Source organism: Suricata suricatta, chromosome 15 (assembly GCF_006229205.1).
Source record: "Suricata suricatta isolate VVHF042 chromosome 15, meerkat_22Aug2017_6uvM2_HiC, whole genome shotgun sequence".
Classification (NCBI taxonomy): domain Eukaryota; kingdom Metazoa; phylum Chordata; class Mammalia; order Carnivora; family Herpestidae; genus Suricata; species Suricata suricatta.
Genome location: NC_043714.1, coordinates 16,654,548 through 16,678,486, shown reverse-complemented (window position 1 = coordinate 16,678,486; position 23,939 = coordinate 16,654,548). Strand labels below are relative to the sequence as shown.

General features: G+C 38.5%; 1 protein-coding gene across 3 annotated transcripts in view; it reads left to right on the top strand.

Moving 5' to 3' along the window:
• The first annotated feature begins 6 nt into the window (after positions 1-6).
• The window catches only part of ARFGEF1 (ADP ribosylation factor guanine nucleotide exchange factor 1), a 153,930-nt gene continuing 129,997 nt past the window's right edge, over positions 7-23,939 (top strand). For all 3 annotated transcript variants that reach the window (XM_029924028.1, XM_029924027.1, XM_029924029.1), the window contains exon 1: positions 7-557. In XM_029924028.1, the coding sequence (XP_029779888.1) occupies positions 434-557 (124 nt within the window). In that variant the 5' untranslated portion in view covers positions 7-433. The remainder of the gene's footprint in view (positions 558-23,939) is intronic.

Genomic DNA, 23,939 nt, shown 5'->3' with positions numbered 1-23,939 from the left:
GCGGGTGCTAATCCCCACAGTAGTCAGGGCAGCCGTGCTCTCTTCGGGCTTCTGAGCCGCCGCCGCCACGTCCCTCGGCTCCCGGCAGACGGCTGCCCAGGCTGGGCTCCCTCGCCGCCCCTGGGCCGGAGGGGCGAGTGAGGGGGGTGGCCGGGAAGCGACCCCAGGCCGGGGGAGCGGAGGTCCGACGGGCGCGGCCCTCTAAGGGAGGCCTCTCTAGAGGCGGTGAAGACCTCCGTGCCCCTCGCCTGCACCACGGCTGCTCCCACCTGCCTGCCCCTTCCTGATCCTGCCGCTGCCCTCCACGCCTCCTCTCCTCCACTGCCACCCCCTCTCCTTTCTCTCTTCGCTTCCTCCCCCCCTCTTACCCCTCCTCCCCTCCAGCCGCTGGGAGCCGCGGGTCGGACGAGCCGCCGCCTCCTTCTCTGCGTCCATGTATGAGGGGAAGAAGACGAAGAACATGTTCCTGACCCGGGCCCTGGAAAAGATTTTGGCCGACAAGGAAGTGAAGAAGGCGCATCACTCCCAGCTGCGCAAAGCGTGCGAGGTGGCGTTAGGTGAGCGGGGAGGAGGCCCGGGGCGGGCGGTAGGGGCGGCCCGCGCGGCCGCCGCCTCGGGAGGTGGGGTCGTCTGGGGCTGCCCTGAGCCGGCGCCGCTGACCCCAGGGAGCCGTCGCGAAGCTCTCTGCTCCCTGGCTGGAGTTGACGCTAACTCGGCTGGACGTGGAGCAGAGGCAGGGTGGAGGAGGAAGGGCAGTTAGCTGGGCTCGGGGAACGCGGCAGGGCTTGGACTCGACTTGAGAGTCTGAGAAGATCTTGCTGGTGGACCGTGCGGTGCGGACAGGATATCACCCTTTGTGATGAGCGGAAGATGAGCTGTTGTTTATTAGCTTGGAAATCGAGGTGGAGCTGATTTGTCAAGATTGGGCGTGGGAAGGATTCCGTATCGTAATTTCGATAACTTTCTCGTTTGGTGTGATACTTTGGGAAGATAGGCCGAAGTTGTTCCCTTGTTGACAGGCTTGAGCAGGGGTTTACAAGAGGTGTAGCCCATCCTGACATTTCTCCACCTCCGCCTCGAGAAAACCAGAGTGATGTTGTATGTGACTGGGCTGACCTGGAAGAACAAAACCGGAGGTTAAGGGGTGGGGGTGGCGATATAAAGGCGAGCAAGTAAAGGACCTTTAAATATGCTGGCTTTATGACAAGAAAGGGAGGTTTTGAAAAGGGGAAAAAGAAAAAGACAATGACACCCACCAGCCACATGTCTGGACAGTGGCAGCTGCTCTCTAGCTTAAATTCTGATTTATAGTTCAGACGGAGATCTAGTGTATTGAAGCCCATAGCAGAGTAATTCCAAACAATACCTATAGTGAGGCCAGGCAAGATGAGGAATTGTTAAAGGGAGAACACTGATCTGTGGCATCCATCAAAGATGAAATCGTTTAAGGAGAGACCAGGACATTTAACACGAAGATGAATTCTTAATGCTTACGCTTTTATTTTATAGCACTGGAAATAGACTATATCGAATTGACAGGAAAATGAAACTTGTTAAACGGGCTTTGGAAAAAAAGTGTTCCTGAAAGGGGAGAAATCCCCAATAACTAAAATGTGTGCTGAAGTAAACGGCAAAGACAGCAGCAAAGGCCTTTTAATTATTAAACTACACTAGTTCCTAACTTGCTACAATAAGCTACATTGTTTTTCCTTCTGTTTTAGATATTTTAAGGTGGTGATGTGAAAAACATTACCAAAGAATTTCATTAAGAATTTTTAAAAAAAAAATCTGTGGTATAGTGGTTTAAGTTTAGTTTTCTGGCCCGTCATGGATCAGAAGTTCATCTTTTGTTATTCTTGTAGCTAATGAAAGGCTGCTCTAGGTGTGCGAGAAGACAATGTATAGTGTAAAAAATTGAATTTACATCTAGGTCTTGAAAGGCGTAATTATTAAATTGGGGTGGGATGAGGGAAGAAATTATTTTTAGAGTTTTTAAGAGAATTACGTGTTTATCAATAACTTGTAGGTTAAAGAACTTTAGGGATTCAAACTAAAGGTTTAGTTTGAGACCAGATTTTCCACGTTAAATATATTTTTAATATATTAACTTATAGGTATTAGAGTAAAGAAATGGAATCTGTTGTGTGTACACATTTTTCCTCTCCAAAAAGTCAATATAAGTGAGAGTATTATTTAAGTAGATTGATTTATTTTGAGAGAGAACACGGGAGGGTCAGAGAGAGAGAGAGGGAGAAAGAATCCCAAGCAGGCTCTTCACTGCCAGTGCAGAGCCTGATGTGGGGTTTGAACTCATGAATTGTGAGATCATGACCTGAGCGGAAACCAGTAGTCAGACACTGATCCAACTGAGCCACCCAGGTGCCCCTAAGTGAGTGTGGTTTTTTTTTAAATTTTTTAATGTTTTATTTATTTTTGAGAGAGAGAGAGAGAGAGAGAGAGAGAGAGACAGAGCATGAGAGGGGGAGGGGCAGAGAGAGAAGGAGACACAGAACTGGAAGCAGGCTCCAGGCTCTGAGCTAGCTGTCAGCACAGAGCCTGACGCGGGGCTTGAACCCAGGAACGTGAGATCTGACCTGAGCCGAAGTTGGAGGCTTAACCAACTGAGCCACCCAGGTGCTCCCGTGAGTGTGTTTTAATGTGGAGTTCAGTGGAAGGAGAATCTGAGATCCTGGGTTAAATTGCAGTTCTGTTACATTGCAGTATAGTCAAGTCCTTGGGCCTTATTCTCCTTCCTTCTAAAATTGGGATATGGAACTTAATGATTGTAAAGTTACATCCCCTCTAACGAGCCATTAACATGAACACACAGCTTGTTAACTTGTGCATTGAGTGTTCTTGCCCTTCTTGATTGGCACCTTTAGAGGGCTTATAGCCTGGTCCTTGCCATATCTAGGTATTATAGCAGCTACTTGGTAGTGATACTAGGAATTCTCTCCTGCAGATTTTGTCAGGTTTTTACTTTTTGCCCATTCTTCCATACAATTAGCAGAGCTTTATTGTGAGGAATGTGACTACCCAGGCAGGAGCTAGGCAACACGGTACTTTCTTAACATATAAGGCTTTTTCTCACATTTTCTAAGAGTTACATTTACTCTCCTGCAACATCTCATTGAACAATCTCAAGGTGGTTAGTCCCTAATGGATTTTCTTTCCTTCCAGTCATACTTTTACATTATTGCCAAACATAAATGATTAGGGATAACTCATTTTATTTTTACAGAAAGTGTAATGTCTTGCAGTAAGATGGTATCTTCAAATATGTATTGTCCCTGGAACCTATTATAAGTCTCTCTTTGGTCTTCATTATTGAGAATCCAGGCCCACTTTGGTCTCTTGATAAACTGTGTGGCCATCAAGCAGGATGGGAATGTAAACTGGAATGGATTGGTTTGATCATCCCTGATCTAGATTAGGTTGTGAATGGTAGGAGTTGGATGATGGAAGTATAGAAGTGAGTGTTATAATACTCTAAATATCCTCTCTATATGACTCTTCTAAATAACACCTGCCTGCGTTCTTTCTCTTCCCCACCCCCAAATATTTACTGAGCACCTATTGAGGTGAAGGGAGATCAGCAGTAAACAGGAAAATATACAGTATGTGAGGCTTTTAATCCTTTTGTGTTTTAAAATCATTTTATTGGCATGTGAGGAGATTTCAGAGCAGAGCACTGGTATTCAAAATATAGTTACCTTTTAATATAGTGGCCAGTATAAATGAGAAATCTCTAAACAATACTGATGAAATTATATTTCATCACAATTCTTAAGAAAACTATGTTTTTTCATTAAAGGTTTTAGGGCACCTTATTGAGGCTAGGGGAGATTTTACTTTATTAAAACAAAATCCATTTGCAAAGATACTACATAAAGAAAATGTTATTTTATCTTCACAACAAGAAGAATAATAAAGAGCCACCTGGGTGGCTCAGCCAGTTAAGCTTCCGACTTTGGCTCAGGTCATGATCTCATGGTTCATGGGTTCAAGCCCCTCGTCGGGCTCTGTGCTGACAGCTAGTTCAGAGCCTGGAGCCTGCTTCAGATTCTGTGTCTCCTTCTCTTTCTGACCCTCCCCTGCTCGGGCTGTCTCTCTCTGTCTCTCAAAAATAAATAAAAAACAAAAATAAATAAATAAAAACAAAAAGATTTAAAAGAAAAATAATGAAAATTTTAAAGGGTATGCAGATTAATTTAACATTTTAAATAAATTATTAATAAATTATTTTACATTTCAGAGTTTATTTTAAAGAATGGTAAAAACAACAGCAAAACAGAAAAACAACAACAACAACAACAAAAAACCCCTCACATCTACATTGTTAAAATCAGTGTGAAGCTCCAAAGCCCAAGAACAGCTCCAGATTGCCCTCTCTTGGTACCTGCCCCACTACAGCCCTCTGCAGCTAAGACTAAACTCTGCAGAGGGCTTCTAGGCTGCCCTAGCTTAGCTTGATCCATTCCTGCTCTCTAGAATCCTGAATTAAAAATAGTCTGGCCATCTGCTGGCAGATGAGACAACAGCTGAGCTATTTTTAGTTTCAAAGAATTTAGGATTGTTGGAGGATCAGACTTGAAGGTAGCATTGTTTGTCTCACGGGGAGGGTGCATTTGTGCCATATTCCAATCAGACCTCTAAGTTTCAGGAGTTTCTTTGATGTTAGGTCTACGACTAGTTCAGCTTCTGCTTCTAATATCAGATATCTATGAAGATATTCTGCAAATGTTAGGATGAACTAGTTCAAGTTGGAACCTGGCACTGACACAGAATAGGAATGAAAAGGGTGCAGAAGAAGATTTTAGAGGCAAGGGAGTCATAAGGGTGGGATCTCTTGAGATATGGGAGAATGATGGAGAAAAAGAGGACTTGTGAGGGAAGTGATTTTTGCATCAGGTTGTGAATTTGTGTTGTTTAGCATATTCTAAAATGATCCTACTGATTTAGTTTTTTTTATTTAAGAGTCTTTTACCTACCATTATAGTTACCCCCCAGAAATAGAAGTAAAATATTTAGACTAAAAATTTACAGAACTTGATTCTGTACCTCCAATCCCACCCTTGTTTTTGGCTAGTGGTATTATAAAAAAGGGATATATGGATGGAGGGGAGATTACGTGAGTGCTATTGACCCCAATTTTATGCTTTTGGTAATATCAACATTTGTTATTCCTTACCATTTATGAAAAAAAAAAGAATGACTTACTCCCAATGACATTTCGCAGTGAACATTTTAATTATAATATAAATCTATTAGCAAGTCTCCTTTTAAACCTTTTTTGTTATCTAAAGTAAAAAGTGTTTTTGGTAAGTTAAGCTACGAAGATTTTTGAGATAGCTGGGGAAAAAAGAGTAATGAATGAAATGATGAAAGATTCTGTTAAGTTTGAGTTGAAAATGGGGCACCTGGGTGGCTCAGTCGGTTAAGCGTCCGACTTTGGCTCAGGTCACGATCTCACGGCTCGAGGGTTTGAGCCCCGCATCAGGCTCTGTGAGCACAGCTCAGAGCCTGGAGCCTGTCTTCAGATTCTGTGTCTTCCTCCCTCTCTGACCCTCCCCTGCTCATGCTGTGTCTCTCCCTCTCTAAAATAAATAAAAACAGTAAAAAAAAAAAAAAAATTAAAAAAAAAGTTTGAGTTGAAAAAAGTAGGTTTGGATTTCAGTGTATATATTCTTTCCATTGTGGAGATTTACAGTCTATATTAACATAGTTAAGATTCCGAAGAAAAGTCCTCTAGGAAGGATATCTGCTCTATTTTGCTTATTGAAGTTTTTCCCAAATTTGTTTGACCCTTTTCAGTGTCTGTTAACACCTCTGTGAAACGTTGTTCCTTGGAATTTACTTTGGGACACTATTCAAGGGAAAGAAAGGCCTTAATTACTGATAAGGTTGAGATACAATAGGGTAGATACAATAGCCCTAACTGTTAATGAGATCATTCTCCAGAAGAGTGTGTTTTGGGAAAGCAGTTCTACTGGTAGTGTAGGAAGAGGAAAGGAGCAGTTGGGCAGAGTGTTACCAGATCAAAGGACTGTGAAATGAGAACTACCCCTGTTTCCCATTTCATCTAATGGCAAGCAACTGGTTGCTGTTCCTAATAATACTTGTAGAGAAATGTCTGTTAGTAATTTTTTTTTCAAAGCAGAATAAAAATTTATTGTGAATGGGAAGTAACTTGGGGAAATATTTTTTGTAATATTCCTCACAAAATGGAGGTGGGGATATTTGGAAAGGAAAATATGTGAAAAAGCTATTGTTGCCATTCAAAGGTAGGTATGTTTTTCATTTGGATAATAGTTGTGCTAGCATGTGCCGAATATTCCAGTGCTTTCATGGAACTTACTTTCTAGTGGATTGAGGCTAACAGTAAAGAACAAACTAACATAGATCATTAGATTGTTATTTTCTGAAGCAGTAGTTCCGAAGGATAAAGGGAGAGTGAGCCAGGAGTGCAGTTTTAGGTAGCGTTGTCAGGAACGGCCTTTCTATGAGGTGACATTTCAGCAGAGAGGTGACACAAGAGAGATTCAGTCTTTCATATACCTGGATGAAATAGAAATAAAGGTTGCAGTAAGACAGGTGTATGCTTGGTATGTTCCAGGATGAAAGGAAGTTTGTGTGGCTGGGGTAGAAGGGGAGTGGTAGGAGAGGAGAATGACTTTGGATTTTTATTCTGTCTGTGACCAAACCACTGGAGAATTTTGTATTGGAGAGTGATATAGCAGATTTATATTTTAAAAGGTTCACTTTGGCCCAGCAAGGTAGTGATTTAGACTAGGCTCATGAAGACAGTGAGAATTGGTTGCATTTGGAATATATTTTATTTTATTTTTTTTATTTTTTAAATTTTTTTTTTTAATGCTTTATTTATTTTTGATACAGAAGACAGAGCATGAGAGGGGGAGGGTCAGAGAGAGAGGGAGACACAGCATCTGAAACAGGCTCCAGGCTCCGAGCTAGCTGTCAGCACAGAGCCCGACGCGGGGCTCGAACCCACGAATGTGAGATCTGACCTGAGCCGAAGTCGGAGGCCTAACCGACTGAGCCACCCAGGCGCCCCTGGAATATATTTTAAAGGAGTCCACAGGATTTGCTGATGGATTGGTTGTATGACAGCAGTTTTGTAGTCAGAGCTGCGGGGTTGTTGGAGAGGGCATTCACCGTGATGTGGAACACCAAGAGAGAAATAGACTTTGGGAAATAAGTTGTTACAGTAAAACATTTTCATCTAACCCTTTGTGTTTTATTATAATTTTTTAATGATAGAGTGTCCTGATGATATACTAGGAAACTTTCTACTGAGAAAAGGGCAAATTAAAATGATAGGATATTTTCAACTGCACAAAACAATTTAAATTTGAGTTAATTTTTTTCAGTGAGGTGTTTCCTAAGAGAACGAACTTTCATATATTTAAACACAACTGGTCTAGTCCCTTTTTGGGATAAGATCTTTGTAGATGTAATTAGTTGAGGGTCTCCAGATGAAATCATTTTGTATTTAGGGTGGCTCCTAAATCCAGTGACTGATGTCCTTATAAGTAGAGGAAGGGACAGGGAGGGAGACACCTGAAGGAAGAAGGCCATGTGAAAATGGAAGAAGAAATTGGAGTTATGCTGTATGGAGTTATGGAGGTATAAGTAAGCCAAGGCATGCCTGTAGTCACCAGAAGGTAGGAAGAGGCAAGGAGCCTTCCCTGGAGCCTTCAGAGGTAGTATGTCTCAGTCATCTGGGCTCCAGAGCTAGGAGAGCAAATTTCTGTTGTTTTTAAACCGCCAAGTTTGTGGTAATTTGTTAACGTAGCCATAGGAAAGTAGTAAAAGTTCCCTTTATCCTAAATTTTCAGACCCAGTTTGATTTGAGCTTCCATTTATACAGTCAAATGCAGTCTTTGGCTGATTTGTTTCATAAATTACAAAAATTTCATAAGTTACCTAAATTTCATAATTACTAGAAAGTAATTATTCTGAAGGTTTAGCGTGTGCGAGTCTTATAAAGAAAAAGTTCTTTATAAAAGGGTCCTGGGCCCAAGTAGTTAAAAGGTTTATGTTCTTTTAGTATTTTTGTTTTGCTTAGATTTAGACTTGTTGTGACTACATTGGTCTATGTAGCTTATGTTATCTTATCGAGGAAAGATTGTGAAAAACAACCTTTAAAATATTTCATCTTACAAAATTACCCTGGCAGGACCTTTAGCAAAATCCATGTGGGTCAGTTAATATTTTTCTCTCAAATTTGAATCACTTAATCAGCTGTTTAATAATTCTTTATCTCCCTAGAACCTTGCTAAGAAATGAAATAATCAATGAAAAATAAGCAAAATAGATATGACAATTACTTTATTCAGAAGAGAGTCCCCTTGTCTTTGCTCAGTCACTTTTATTTGTACATAAATCCAGTAAATTTGGCAGTTTACTCTTTTTGTTTTAAATAAAGAAAACCTTATTTTCAAAAGTAAAACTGGGGGAAAAAATCACCCATGACACTATTAGGGTAAAGATAGCCATTGCTAACTTTATTTATTTAAAAAAAATTTTTTTTAGTAATGTTTATTTTTGAGACAGAGAGAGGCAGAGTGCAAACAGGGGAGAGGCAGAGAGACAGGGAGATACAGAATCTGAAGCAGGCTCCAGGCTCTGATCTGTCAGCACAAAGCCCGACACAGGGCTGGAACCCATGAACTGCGAGATCATGACTTGAGCCGAAGTCGTCTGCTTAACTGACTGAGCCACCCAGGCGCCCCTGATTATTCATTTTTGAAAGAGAGAGAGAGAAAGAGAGCACAAGCACGGGAGGGTAGAGAGAGAGAGGGAGACACGGAATCCAAAGCAGGCTCAAGGCTCTGAGCTGTCAATACAGAGCCCGATGTGGGGGGCTGAACTCACGAACCATGAGATCATGACCTGAGTCGAAGTCGGACGTTTAACAGACTGAGCCACCCAGGGGCCCCAACTTTATGAAAAACAACTTTGTTGAGGTATAATTTACATACTATAAAATCTTTTTTTTTTTTAAGTTCATTTATTTAATCTCTATACCCAGTGTGGGGCCTCAACTCACGACCCCATGATCGAGGGTCCAATACTTTTCAGACTAAGCTAGCTAGTTGCCTCCAAATCTGCCCATTTTAAATGTAATGATTTTTACTAAGTTCATTGAGTTGTGCAGCCATAACCATACTCCAGTTTTAGGACATTTCTGTTACCTCAGTAAGATCCCTAGTGCCCATTTACAGTTAATCCCTGGTGCCACCCCCAGCTCTAGGTATCTACTAATCTACTTTCTGTGTCCAGATTTGCCTTTTCTGTATATTTCTTATTAGTATAATCATACATATATGGTCTTTTGTGTCTGGCTTCTTTCAGTCAGAAAGGTTGAGGTTCATTCATGTTATAGCAAGTATCAGTATTTCATTTCTTTTTATTACTGAATAGTATTCCAAAGTGTGAATGTACCACATTTGGTTATTCACCAGTAGCTAGACATTTGGGATAAATGAATAATGCTGCTGTGAATATTTGTGTGTAAGTCTTTATGTGGACCTAAATTTCTCTTTTGTATAGTTACTAGCAAGGAGTAGAATTGCTGGGTCATATGATAAATCTGTTTAACTTTTTAAGATACTTAAGATGTTTTCCAAAGTGGCTGCACCCTGTTACATTCTCATCAGCAATGTACTAGGGCTTCTTATATCCTTGCCAACCAAAATTATTACTGTCTTTTTTATTTTAGCCATCTTAGTTGATATGAAGTGTTATTTCTTTGAAACACTATTAAGTTTGTGAGGTGTTCTTTCCAGACTTTATTCTAAAATTTTTTAATGTTTATTTATTTTTGAGAGAGAGAGAGAGAGAGAGAGAGAGAGAGCGCGCGCGCGAATGGGGGGAGGGCAGAGAGAGAGGGAGACACAGAATCTGAAGCAAGCTCCAGGCTCTGTGTTGTCAGCGTAGAGCCCTACATGTGGCTTCAATTCATGGACCACGAGATCATGACCTGAGCCAAAGTTGGATGCTTAACTGACTAAGCCACCCAGGTGCCCCTCAAATCATTTTAAGAACTGAAGTAAAAACAAAATCTTATTAAAATGTCATCTAATAGGAAATAAGACTTTGTCACTAAAAAATAAGTGGTTGTATAGCTCAGTGGCTTTCATAGGTATATACTTATAATTATTGTGTAATTGTCATAATTTTCAGTTGTATAGTCTCTTGTCATTATTTCACATGAATTTTCTTTTTTTCTCTTAAAGTATATTTATTTGTTTTGAGAGAGAGTGAGCAGGGGAGGGCCAAAGAGAGAATTCCAAACAGTATCTACACTGTCAGTGCAGAGCCTGACATGGAGCTTGAGCTCACTAACTGTGGGATCACAACCTAGCCAAAATGAAGAGCCAGATGCTTAAGCGACTAAGCCACCCAGGTGTCCTCATAGGCATTTTCTGTTGTATGTATTTTGTCTTCCTACCAAGTATGTTAATAATATGCCCTGTTTTAAAGTGTTTTTGAGTTTGGGGACATTTACATTTAAATTTTGCTTACAGACTTTTATATCTATTTTTTATTTATCCCAGCAAAATTCTTTGAGTATTATATGTGCAGAATTATCTGTAATAAATGCTGAGATTGAGCTTGCTGAGTTAGAGTATGGTCATTTATGACTCGTACTCTCCCTGTTCTGGGTGCAAGTATATAGCTGATTATTGAGGAAAAAAAAGATGAGTATTCATTCTCTTTAGATTTATTGGTTTTGACCTATTTTTATTTAATTATTCCTTTTCATCTTTCCTTGCAATTTTTTTTCTGTTCTAAAAATAGAAAACAAAGACTTCCCCTTTACCATTTGGATAAGTATGCTTTTGTTTTCTATAAATTTTGACTTTTATGGTACTTATTTTCTTGAATTTATGTAGGGTATAATCTGAAATATTTATTTAATAGGTTTATTTTCTCCCTTTGAATTCATAGGTAGTAGAAAACAATTATTAATTTAAGCATTTTATTACTTATACCATTGATGATTCTCAATTTTTTGTTAGCATAGTGCCTAGCATGATATCTGATAGGATCGATTAGTCCTGATTGCTTCTTATTTTTTTATAATGGTGTTTAAGGTCTTTCCTAAATTTTAAGATAATTGTTTTTTGTTCTTTAGTGCTTATGCTTAGCATCTTAATAACATAATGCTTAGTTAGCATTTCTACCTTTTGTTTTTACATATAAGATAAAAAATGTTACAGTTGGAAAGAAATTATTTTGCCTACTTTATTAGGTTCTCTTTATTCCTTAAGTTTTAATTCTTACATGATAATCAAGAATGTGTTTGGTGCACTTACAAGCCAAAGTTTATGCATAATTTCTGATGTGCTTGTATCTTTAGAAGTGAAAATGGAACAACATGCATCTTCTAATAATGAATAGAAATATAGTATCTTTGATACCAGTTAATACTTAAATTAACAATTAATACTTGATAACTAAACTTTTAAAATACATACAAGTGTCCAAGATAAGTATTTTATTATGATTAGAGGACAGAGTTTAATAGTGAATACTGTCTCAAGTTATTTTGCTACAAGATACATGGACAGAAATTAAACTTACCAGAATGTATTTTTTTTTTTACAAGTGCATCTGTGTGTTTGTTATATGAAATGAAAGCTATTTTATTTTCTCTGTTCTCACCCCAACCCCCATTTTTATGACTATTAGAGAAGACTTGTGAATGGCAAATTAGGAAGAAAGGAACTTTTTTGGGCTAATATGTAGCACACAGTTCCCTTAAAATGTCAACAAATATGCCAGTATATGGTATCTTAAACTTTTATATGTGATTACATATTCATTGGGTTATATTCCTTTTGAAATAGTCAAAACATATTTTTCTGTTTGTAGTATTCCCTTACATTTCAAAAAGCACACTTAAGTGATTAATATACCAAAATCTGATTTCCTTATAAAAAGCTTAGGCATTCAGATTATCATCATTATAATTCTTTTTGTTTGTTTGGTTTTTCTTGGTTTGAATGAAAAATGTCTTTAGGAAAGAACAGTTTTTTCTGTTTTATTACTAAATTAAAATTATACTTAGGAATATTTATTGAGAGACTTTAAATTTTATATTAAATTGAGTATCCCTTAATTTTTTTAATGCCCCCATGATGGTTTCTATCAATTTTGTCTCACTGAATACCACTTATAAAAAATATAAACAAATAAGTGGCAGTGAGGACTAATCAGATACCATGTTAGGCACTATGCTAATCTAAATTGAGAATGCCTGATGGAATAAGGTGTGATAAAATGCTTTTTTAAAATGTTCAATGAAGTTTTCTTTTTTAACACTATTAAAGTTGTATCATCTTTGACTAAGCAAATAAGGAGCTTTGATTGCCACTCATGCAATACTAATGCTATTCTGTATAATTACAATCTTTCATTAGTTTGCTTGACTAAACTTTCTTAATGTAAAGCTTTGGTTGATTCTGTAAATTAATGTCTCCAAATATTTTGTCTAGGATACTCACTGTTAATAATTCGGCTTTCCAGGAGATGTGTAAAAAAATAAAAATATCTTTGCATTTAGAAATTAAATGTCAAGAATGTTTGCTTTTTTTCAGCTTTCCATGTTTATTTATTTTTTTAATGTTTATTTTTGAGAGACAGAGAGACAGCACGAGCAGAGGAGGGTCAGAGAGAGAGAGAGAGACAGAGAGAGAGAGACAGAATCTGAAGACAGGTTCCAGGCTCTGAGCTTCTGTCAGCACAGAGCCTGATGTGGGGCTCGAACCCACAACCATGAGATCATGACCTGAGCTGAAGCTGGACGCTTAACTGACTGAGCCACCCAGGCACACCTCCATGTTTATTTTTTAAACTTTTATCTTGAACTTTTGACTTAAAAAATTATCACAAAATTCAGTTCGTTTTTTTACGAACCACTCCTTTGTGTTCATTTGCTGCCTGATTCTCATCTGTCTTTTCTTTTCAAACCTCAGAATCTTTAAAATTGATATATGAATCCATTCTTGATTCATAGAGACATATTTTAAAACAATTGAGACAATTAAAAATCATCAGAAAGCAACTAGACACCTGGTTAATAACCCTTCATGTGACCTCCCAAATGACCAATAAATTGTAGAAATGGAGGAAAGTTCACTGCATGATGGAAAGCCAGATTAAGAGCAATCTTTTACTGGATCTGGGGGGAATCGAAAGCAAAAGAATGAGAGGTATCCTAGGTATCTAAACCTGTCTGACATAGGGTTAATTCTTTTTTTCTTAATGAAAAAAATTAATTTGAAATTGCACACAAAATAATAACCAGCGACGTATGGAAATGTCTGCACTGAAAAACACCTGTGCATGCTAACTGCCATATTCTAGGAGAAAAAAATTCTTTACACTGAGATTCTTAAAAGTTTAAATCTATGGATGTTATTTAAAATTCAGGATAGGGGCAGCTGGGTGGCTCAATCTGTTAAGTGTCTAACTCTTGGTTTCAGCCCAGGTCATGATCTCAGTTTGTGAGTTCGAGCCCCATATCTGGCTCTGTGCTATTAGCCAGAGGATCCTCTCTCTGCTGGGGATCCTCTTTCCCTCTCTTTCTGCGCATGTGCGCTCTCTCAAAAATAAACATTAAAAAAAATAAAATTCAGGATTTAAAAAAATCCCATAAATATTAAGGCAGAGAAAGTAAGCTTCCAAAGAAGGAATTGTTAAGAGTTTAAGATTGCAAGGAAGAGTTTTACCCTAGGTAAACTTAAGTAATAGGAATTTGCTGAAAATGATAGAACAGCAATAGCAACTCTGCTAATAAACTCTAATATACGATTTCTCATCTTTAAAAAAATCCATGTCTTACTCTACTGCTCTGTGTTGTTTCTTTCCTTCCTCTCCTTTCCGTATCTCCTTCATCTGTCCACTCCTTTCTGTCATTCCCTTTATTTCAAATAATATATTTCTCATTCATTTTATTTCAAGTAACATCAAAGAATTTTTAGAAAACAGACATGTTGTGAAGGTACATCATTGTACTCTTTAACCTATTAAAAGTTGAAAGTAAGTTGTCAACAATATGGAATTGGTTAAATAAAAATGGTATGTCCATGCATTGGAATGCCACAAAGCATAGTGACATACTGGAAATACATTCATTGGTATGAGAAGATGAATGAGTGGAAAAATATAAAAAGATCTATAATGTATTATATATTGTATAATAGTATTTACCTTTAAACAAATATGTATTCCTAAGTACATACTAAAAGTGTTGCAAATACAAGGAAATTTTGAACAGTATATTGAGAGATATGTTTCATTGTCTTGTTTTGCAGAACTACAATGCAATATCTATAAGGTTGTTAGACAAATTTATGTCATTAAAGACTCCCCAGGCATGTAGTGTTTAAATGTAGAGTTAGGAGGAAAAAGAAAAAAACTCACAAAGGCAAGCAGTGGCCTTCATATTGAAGTAGATAGTACAACCAAGAAAAGAAGGTGGAAGACCTAAAAGCTACCTGATTGAGTGATAGTCATATTTATTTACTACCAAGTCTGCCTAGTAGCAAACACAGAGACAGTTTAAATGTGTTTTTGGTATTGCTTAGAGGACACCTAATTATCAATTAAAAATTGTACTCTGAGCTTCATCACTCATTAGCTTATAATAATAGGAAAGAAATTTTGTTTTTCAGGTAATACCATCATGCTCTCAAACGGAGAGAGAATAACTGATCTAAACCAGACTTTTGACTAGGAAATACTTATAATTTATGCCTCTGGTAATCTAAATATCATGTAAGAATTAAAAAGTCTTTCTGAGAAAACTCCATTGGTTGCTATATATCCTCCAAAACACAAAGAAAGCCTTGGTTTTCAACTCACATCCTAAGCCAAGAAAATTCTACAGGTTTTAGAAGCTCTTCTTTCCTTGAATGTATTTAGTGTGACCTTCTCGACACATTTAGAAAAGGTATGAAAAATTGATTGAAGAATAGAGTTTCTTGAGATCTACAGAAAGACCGTTAGTGTTAACTGGTATAGACTTAGTCTTGCAAATTCTTGGGTCTCCCTCTTTTTTGGAGTTAGATACCAAGTTCTTTTCAATTACAGTTGACCTTTGGACAGGGTGGGAATTGGGGGCACTGACCCCCATGCACAGTCAAAAATACTCACGTAACTTTTGATTCCCCCAAAACTTTACTAATGGCTTACTGTTGGCTGGAAGCCTTACTGATAAACAGTTGATCAACACTTAATTTGTGTGTAAAATGTACCATATACTGTATTCTAACAATAAAGTAAGCTAGAAAAAGAAAATGTTGAGAAATTCATCGGAAAAATACTTAAAGTACTATATTTGTTGAAAAAAATCTGCCGATAGGCGGTCCAACGGCCATGGGGGTGGGTTTGGCCCCCTGGAGTTGGCAGTGTACCAGAACCTGGTGGCCTTGACTCAGCAGGGGCAGCCACTGGGCTGCTCTCAGGCAGCACTACTGACCTGGAGGCTCAGTACTGTGGCAGGGGCCCCATCTGCCTGGAGGTCTATCATGGGCCTGTGATCATTGGTGGCTAAAGCCACATGTGAATGTGCCCATTGGGAGGTTGGGGGTGGGGCAAGGCTGGCCAGCCTGGGAGGGGCTCCAAGGGCTTGGGGTATTCTGATGCCACAGCCTTGCTTGAGTGCTGGGAGAAGAAGGGCTCCCAGCACAGCTTGCACCTTGCCGTCTCGGTGCATTCCTCTGCTTCAGCAGAACCTCCTGTCCACCAGCCTGGTCCTGGGCCAAAGGAATGGTGCTACTGACCATCTAGGCAGGCCTCTCTTTGGTACTTAGAAGACCGAAGGCATGACCTATGTGCCAGTTGCCTTCCATTCAGTCCTGTGGAGAGTGGGGTGGGCAGTTGGGAATAAATGCCTTGTGGCTTTTGCTGTCACTTCTCAACAAAACAGAATAAAACCAGTATAAGCAGGCCTGGGCAGATTAAACCCCTGTTGTTCAAGTACCAGCTATACATAGAACATGCCATTTATTAAGTATTTTTCTGTATATTTCAGTTGAGTCACAAAATAATAGTGTGAGTTATAGATGTTATTATTCTTCTATGTTGATAAATGCTTGCCTGAAATCAGTGACCCCAAATTTGTGCTCATTCTATTGTAATGTGATTATAACGTGGTTAGTTGTGAGGTGATGAACAACCTCTGTGTTCCTTCTCTTCCTCACCCACTGGGAAATTTCTCCTTGAAAATCTCTTATTATACCAATTCAGTATTTATTTGCATTTATTATTACCTCTTTTAAAATGCAGATAATCTTAGGAAATAGTAAACATATTAGTTACTCATTTGTTGGTGCTGTCCTTAGATTTCTGGTGAATGCTTTCTTTGCTTCATCATCAACTTGAGTTTTGCCCATTGAGAGGATGAGAAATTTGACTGAAAAAGGAGAGAGAATGGATTAATTTTGGAACATGGGAAATTACAGAACTGGGCAGGCCTGAAATGAACTTCTTTATGTAACTTGAGGATACCATGAGGTTGTGAGTAAGAAAGAATAGGTAGTAGAAAGGTACAGAATGGTGAAGTGAGAAAGTATTAAAAACAAGTTGCTATACTTTGCTATGTGTAGGAACTATTTAACACATATAAGCCCTTGTTTTAATTTGTTGCCCATACCTTGTTTTGTGTGTTGGGGAGTAACACTAATTATTCGCTATTTTCTGTTACAAAAGCAAATTAGGATGGCTATTTGGGATAACCTAATATATTAAATCTTGTTATTTTGTTTTTTTATAGATTATTGTTAAGTTGGTTTCCGTATAACACCCAGTGCTCATCCCCACAAATGCCCTCCTCCATGCCCATCACTTTTTCCTCGAGGGTTTTGATGGTTTCTTGTCTTGAATACTATTTCCCGCTTTGTCAAAGATTTATTGGCCATACATTTGTGGGTACAATTCGGGGTTTTCTATTCTGTTCCATTGGTCTATGTGTCTGTTTTTGTGCCAATACCATACTGTCTTGATGATAACAGCTTTGTAGTAGAGGCTAAAGTGTGGGATTGTGATGCCTCCATTTTGGTTTTCTTCTACAACATTACTTTGGCTATTTGGGGTCTTTTGTGGTTCTGTACAAATTTTAGAATAGTTTGTTCTAACTTTGTGAAGAAGGCTGGTGCAATTTTGATTGGTATTGCATTGAATGTGTACATTGCTTTGGGTAATGACATTTTAACAATGCTTATTCTTCTGATGCATGAGCATGGAATGTTTTTCTATTTCTTTGTGTCTTCTTCAATTGCCTTCATAAGTTTTCTATAGTTTTCATCATACAGATCTTTTACATCTTTGGTTATGTTTATTCCTAGGTATTTTATGGTTTTTTGTGCAATTGTAAATGGGATCAGTTTCTTGATTTCTCTTTCTATCGCTTCATTATTGGTGTATAAAAGTGTCACTGATCTCTGTACCTTGATTTTGTACCCTGCAACTTTGCTGAATTCATGGATCAGTTCTAATAGGCTTCTGGTGAAGTCTGACGAGTTTTCCATGTACAGTATTATGTTATCTGCAAAAACTGAAAGTTTGACTTTGTCTTTGCCAATTCTGATGCTTTTTATTTCCTTTTGTTGTCTGATCGCTGATGCTAGGACTTCCAGCACTATGTTAAACAACAGTGGTGAGAGTGGACATCCCTGTCGTGTTCCTGATCTCAGAGGGAAAGCTCTCAGTATTTCCCCATTGAGGATGATATTAGGTGTGGGCTTTTCATAAATGGCTTTTTTGATGTTCATGTAAATTCCTTCTATCCTGACTTTCTTGAGGGTTTTTATTAAAGGATGCTGTATTTTGTCGAATGCTTTTTCTGTATCTATCGACAGGATCATATGGTTTTTATCTTTTCTTTTGTTAATGTGGTGTATCATATTGATTGATTTGGGAATATTGAACCAGCCCTGTAACCCAGGAATGAATCCCACTTGATCATGATGGATATTTCTTTTTATATGCTATTGAATTTAATTTGCTAGTATCTTGCTGAGTGTTTTTGCATCTGTATTCATCAAGGATATTGGCCTGTAGTTCTTTCTCTCTCTCTCTCTCTCTCTCTCTCTCTCTCTCTCTCTCTCTCTCTTTTTTTTTTGCTGGATCCCTGTCTTGTTTGGGAATCAGCGTGACTGGCTTTGTAGAATAAGTCCAGAAGTTTTTCTTCTATTTCTGTTTTTTGGAATAGCTTGAGAAGAATGGGTGTCGACTTCTGCATTAAATGTCTGGTAGAATGCCCCAGGGAAGCCATCTGGCCCAGGGCTCTTATTCATTGGGAGATTTTTGATAACTGTTTCAATGTCTTCAGTGGTCATGGGTCTGTTCAGGTTTTCTATCTCTTCCCGTTTGAATTTTGGTAGTGCATGTGTTTAGGAATTTGTCCATTTCTTCTAGGTTCAGTTTGTTGCCATATAAGTTTTCATAGTATCCCCTGATAATTGCTTTATTTCTGAGGGATTGGTTGTGATAGATCCATTTTCATTGATGATTTTGTCTGAGTTCTTTCTCTTTTTGTTTGGAGCAGCCTGGTTAGAGGTTTATCAATTTTATTTTTTGAAAAAACCAACTATTGGTTTTATTGGTCTCTTCAACTGTTGTTTTGGATTCTATATTGTTTATTTCTGCCCTGATCTTTGCTGTTTCTCTTCTTCTGCTGAGTTTGGGGTGCTCTTGCTGCTCTCCTTCTAGTTCCTTTAGGTTTGCTGTTAGATTTTGTTTTGGTGTTTTTCTACTTTCTTGAAGTAGGCCTGGATGGCAATATACTTTCCTGTTAGGACTGCCTTTGCTGCATCCCAAAGACTTTGGATTGTTGTATTTTCATTTTCATTTGTTTCCATATATTTTTTTAATTTCTCTAATTGCTTGTGCCTGATTGGCTCGATCGTTCTTTAGTAGGGTGGTCTTTAACCCCCATGTTTTGGGAGGCTTTCCAGACTTTTTTCTGTGGTTAATTTCAAGTTTCATAGCATTGTGATCTGAAAGTGTGCATGGTATGATCTAAGTTCATTTATATTTATGGAGGGCTGCCTTATGACCCACTATGTGGTCTGTCTTGGAGAACGTACCATGGTGCACTTGAGAAGAAAGTAAATTCCATAGCCTCAGGATGTTGAGTTCTAAATGTATCTGTCAAATCCATCTGTTCCAGTGTGTCATTCAGGTCCATTGTTTCCTTAGTGATTTTCTGTCTGGTTGATCTATCCATTGCTGTATGTGGAGTATTAAAATCCCCTGCAATTAGCACATTCTTATCAATATGATTATTTCTGTTTGTGATTAACTGTTTTATGTGTTTGGGTGCTCCCGAATTTGGTGCGTAGATGTTTATAATTGTTAGCTCTTCCTGATGGAGAGACCCTGTAATTATTATATACTGCCCTTCTTCATCTCCTGTTACTGCCTTTAAAGTCCAGTTTGTCTGATATAAGTATGGCTACCCTGGCTTTCTTTTGACTTCCAGTCGCATGATAGGTATTTCTCCATCTCCTTACTTTCAATCTGAAGGTGTCTTCAGGTCTAAAATGAGTCTCTTATAGACAGCAAATAGATGGATTTTGGTTTTTTTAATCCATTCTGTTAACCTATGTCTTAAAAAAATTTTTTTTAATGTTTATTTATTATTTTGAGAGAGAAAGACACAGAGCATGTGCGGGAGAGGGTCAGAGAGAGGGAGACACAGAATCAGAAGCAGGCTTGAGGCTCTGAGCTGTCAGCACAGTGCCCGCTGTGGCATTCGAACTCATGAACTGCGAGATTGTGACCTGAGCTGAAGTTGGATGCTAAACCGACTGAGCCACCCAGGCGCCTCTAAGTCTTTTGATTGGAGCTTTTTGTCCATTTACATTCAGTGTTATTATTGAAAACTATGGGTGTAGAGTCATTATGTTCTCTGTAGGATTCATACTCATAGTGGTGTCTCTGGTACCTTGTGTTCCTTGTAACATTTCCCTCATAGAGTGTCTCTTATTATTTCTTGTAGGGCCAGTTTAGTGGTGATGAATTCTTTCAATTTTTGTTTATTTGGACAACCTTTATCTCTCCTATTCTGAATGACAGGCTTGCTGGATAAGGGATTCTTGGCTGCATATTTTTTCTGTTCATCACATTGAAGATTTCCTACCATTCCTTTCTGGCCTGCCAAGTTTCAGTAGATAGGTCTGTAACTACTCTAATAGGTTTCCCTTTGTATGTTAGGGCCCTTTTATCTCTAGCTGCTTTTCAGAATTCTTTCTTTATCCTTTTATTTTGCCAGTTTCCCTATGATATATTGTGCTGAAGATTGATTCAAGTTGCGTCTGAGGGAAGTTCTCTGTGCCTCTTGGATTTCAGTGTCTGTTTCCATCCCCAGACTGGAGAAGTTCTTAGCTATAGTTTGTTCAAGTACCTCTTCAGTGCCTTCCTCTCTCCCTTTTTCTTCAGGAGTGCATTATGATACGGATAGTGTTCTGTTTGATTGTATCACTCAGTTCTCGAATTCTCCTTTCGTGCTCCTGGATCAATTTATCTCTCTTTTGCTTGGCTTCCTCTTTTTCTATAATTGTGTCTTATAATTCAGTTATCTCTCTGCCTCTTCAATCTGTACAGTGATTGCCTACATTTTATTATTCACCTCATTTATAGCATTTTTTAATTTGTCACAACTATTTTTAAGGTCTGTAGTCTTTGTAGCAGTAGCTTCTCTGATGTCTTCCATGCCTTTTTTAAGCCCAGCAATTCATTTTGTGACGATTGTTCTAAAATCTTGCTCAACATGTACCGCAATGTTGATAGCGGCACTTTCTACAATAGCCAAATCATGGAACGAGCCTAAATGTCCATCACCTGATGAATGGATCAAGAAGATGTGGTATATATTTACAATGGAGTACTACATGGCAACAAGAAAGAATGAAATCTGGCCATTTGTAGCAAAGTGGATGGACCTCGAGGGTTGTCATGCTGAGTGACATAAGTCAGGCGGAGAAGGACAGATACCATGTTTGCACTCATAAGTCTAACAGGAGAAACCTAACAGAGGACCATAGGGAGGGGAAGGGGGAAAGAATGCTGGGGAGAGAGAGGGACACAAATCATGAGAGACTATTGAATCCTGAAAACGAACCGAGGGCTGAAGGGGGAAGGGGATGATGGTCATGGAGGGGGGGGCACTTTTGGGGAGAAGCACTGGGTGTTATATGGAAACCAATTTGACAATAAACTATTATAAAACAAAAAACAAGTAAACATTAAAAAAAATAAAAAAATGACAAAAGTAGAAATAACCTGTCCTAGATACTCATAAAATCTTGCTCAGTTATGTTGCTTATATGTGTTTTGAGCAATTCTGTAGCTGTGACTTCTTCCTGGAATTTCTTTAGAGGAGAGTTCGTCCATTCGTCATTTTGGCTAGCTTTCTGTCTTTTGTCAGTTTTAAAAGCTTCTTATGTACTCTGCACCTATGAGTATTGCTATATTAAAGGAGCCTCATTGACTCTGTAGGGCCTGTCTGTTTAGGAGGTGTTCTTTTAACAGTGTCCCTTGGTCTCTCTTGTTGTGCCTTTGGTTATTTTATTTCCCTACTCGTAGTGATATTTGAGACTCTCCACCATGTGTACTCTGGCTTGTTTTCTTGAGAAGACAACTATAAGGTTGTCTTCTTAGTGGACTCTGTCTCTTTTCCTCCCAGACTCTTGTGGCTCAGTGTCTTATGGCTTCAGTTCTTTGTTTGAGAGATGTGGGCGGGTGAAAAGTTTGGACCTCCCTACTTCTCCGCCATCTTGCCTCCTCCTCCTCAATTTTTTTATTTTGAACTCTTGATTTTACCACAGGGTTAAAGCAAATATAAGGAATTTTTAAATTACATTAATAAACATTTACTGAATACTTTCAATGTGTCTTACATTTTATTAGATACTGTGGATCCTAGGGACCTTTTATGGCCTCTGCCTTCAAGCAGCTTATAGTGTTCTGAGAGGAAATGGATTGCCATATATAATAATATATCTTATACATGACAGGTGCTATTGTAGACCTATATAAAATTGTTGGAAACCCAAAGGAAGAATTGATAAGTTCTTTCCAAGAGTAGTGGTTGTGTGGGAGCATGGATCTGGTATAGCTTTATAATGGAATCTATCTTAGACTTCAGGCTTGGAAGATCACTAGATGACTATGCTGTGGAAGAACATTATAGATGGAACAAGTTTAAGCATACATGTATGAGTTAGTATGGGTATCTCTTGGGAAATGCAGGACATTTTGGTGTGAGTGTAGGGTGTAGTCTGATAGAGTGGGTAAGGAGAGAGAGGAGTCTGGAGAAGACAATGGGCCAGAAGACTTTTTAAACCATGCCAAGGAGTTTAGACTTTTTCTTACAGTCTGTAGAGTCTCAAGCAACGGAATGAAATGATGTTGCAGTTCAGAAAGATCACTGTTGGCATTATGAAAAATATCTTTGTGGTTCAGAACTGTAGGCAGTAAGACTGTTAGAATAACAGCTCTTGGTATAGCCAGATTGGAAGAAACAGGGCCTATATGGGGAGGTTAGATCTCAACAAATTAGCAGGACTTCATAACTGAGTGTTAGGATGATTCAGGTTTCTAATGTGATTTTGGGCTATTGGATCCGTTTACCAAGAAAATGACCACATTTAAGAGACAAAATTGAGGAAGAATATGGATTCAGGTATGGTTACATTGATTTTGAGGTACATGTGAGACATCTAAATAAAGCTGCCTAGTTGACAGTTGTTAATAACATAATAAGAGCTAAGGAGAGAGCAAGGTGAGCTTAGATAGAGGTTTAGGTGTTACTCAGTATATAGTCCATCATGTAGGTTCTTTTGAAGAAAAGGAGCTGTGTATTAAGTTGCCTAATTTACTCTCATTTATGTATTTCTTCAAGAAATATTTGTTACGAACTTATTTGTTCCAGATATGATGCTAAGTCTGAAGAATAGATCTAAAAGATGGCCTTTGCTATTAAAGAGCAAATTGAGGTAAATGGACACACAAAATAATTTCAGTATAATGTAGCTATTGATAATGATAACCAGAGAGGTTATGGAGATAGAGAAGTGGTGTAATTATTTTAGCCTGGAAGTGCAGGGAAAGACTTCTTAGAGATGAGAGTTGTTTATTATAGAATCAATATATGTTAGCCAGGAAAGAAGGGTGGGAAGAGTATTCTTGGAAGGAGGAATAACATTAGTGAAGGCATTAGTAGCTGAAAAAAACATGAAGTTTGGGAGAGAGTTACCCAGAAGATTGGCATTAAGAGTCTTAAGTGTGAGGCAATAATAGTAGGAGATGAGGCTTGTGGGCAATATTATATTGACGATGGTGAGCATGGACAGAAAACTGCTGGGAATGACAAAATATGTAACCAAACCAGTCTTAAAAGTTACCTGGCAGGCAGATTCGTGGTGGGAGGTAGAATTCCAGGCAGAGGATATAGTTTGAGCAGAAAGCCTGGAGGTGTGAAATAGGTCACTTCAAGGGATTTAGAGTGTTCTTTTAGTTTTGGAGTGTGGGATGCAAGAAAGGCATGCAGAGAAATGAGAGTGGTTGCCAAGAACCAAGTCTTAGAGGGTCTTGTGCTGAAGACCTTGAAATTTATGCTGTCAGAGGTCACTCTGGCACTAATGTAGTAGGGCTCAAGAATGGAGATGAGCCATCAGTAGGCCTGATGAGAGATAAAAGCCTGACCTAAAGATGTAGCAGAAGGAACTGAGAAATCAAATTCAAGGAATTACAGCTGTTCTCATCCTTGGCTATTCACCAAGAGCACCTGTGGAGTATTAAAAATGCAACCAGCTACCTCACATTACTGGAGATCCTCTTTTGCCAAGCCTGTGCATGGACATAAGCATCTTATTTTGCTTTTTACTTTTATATTTTAA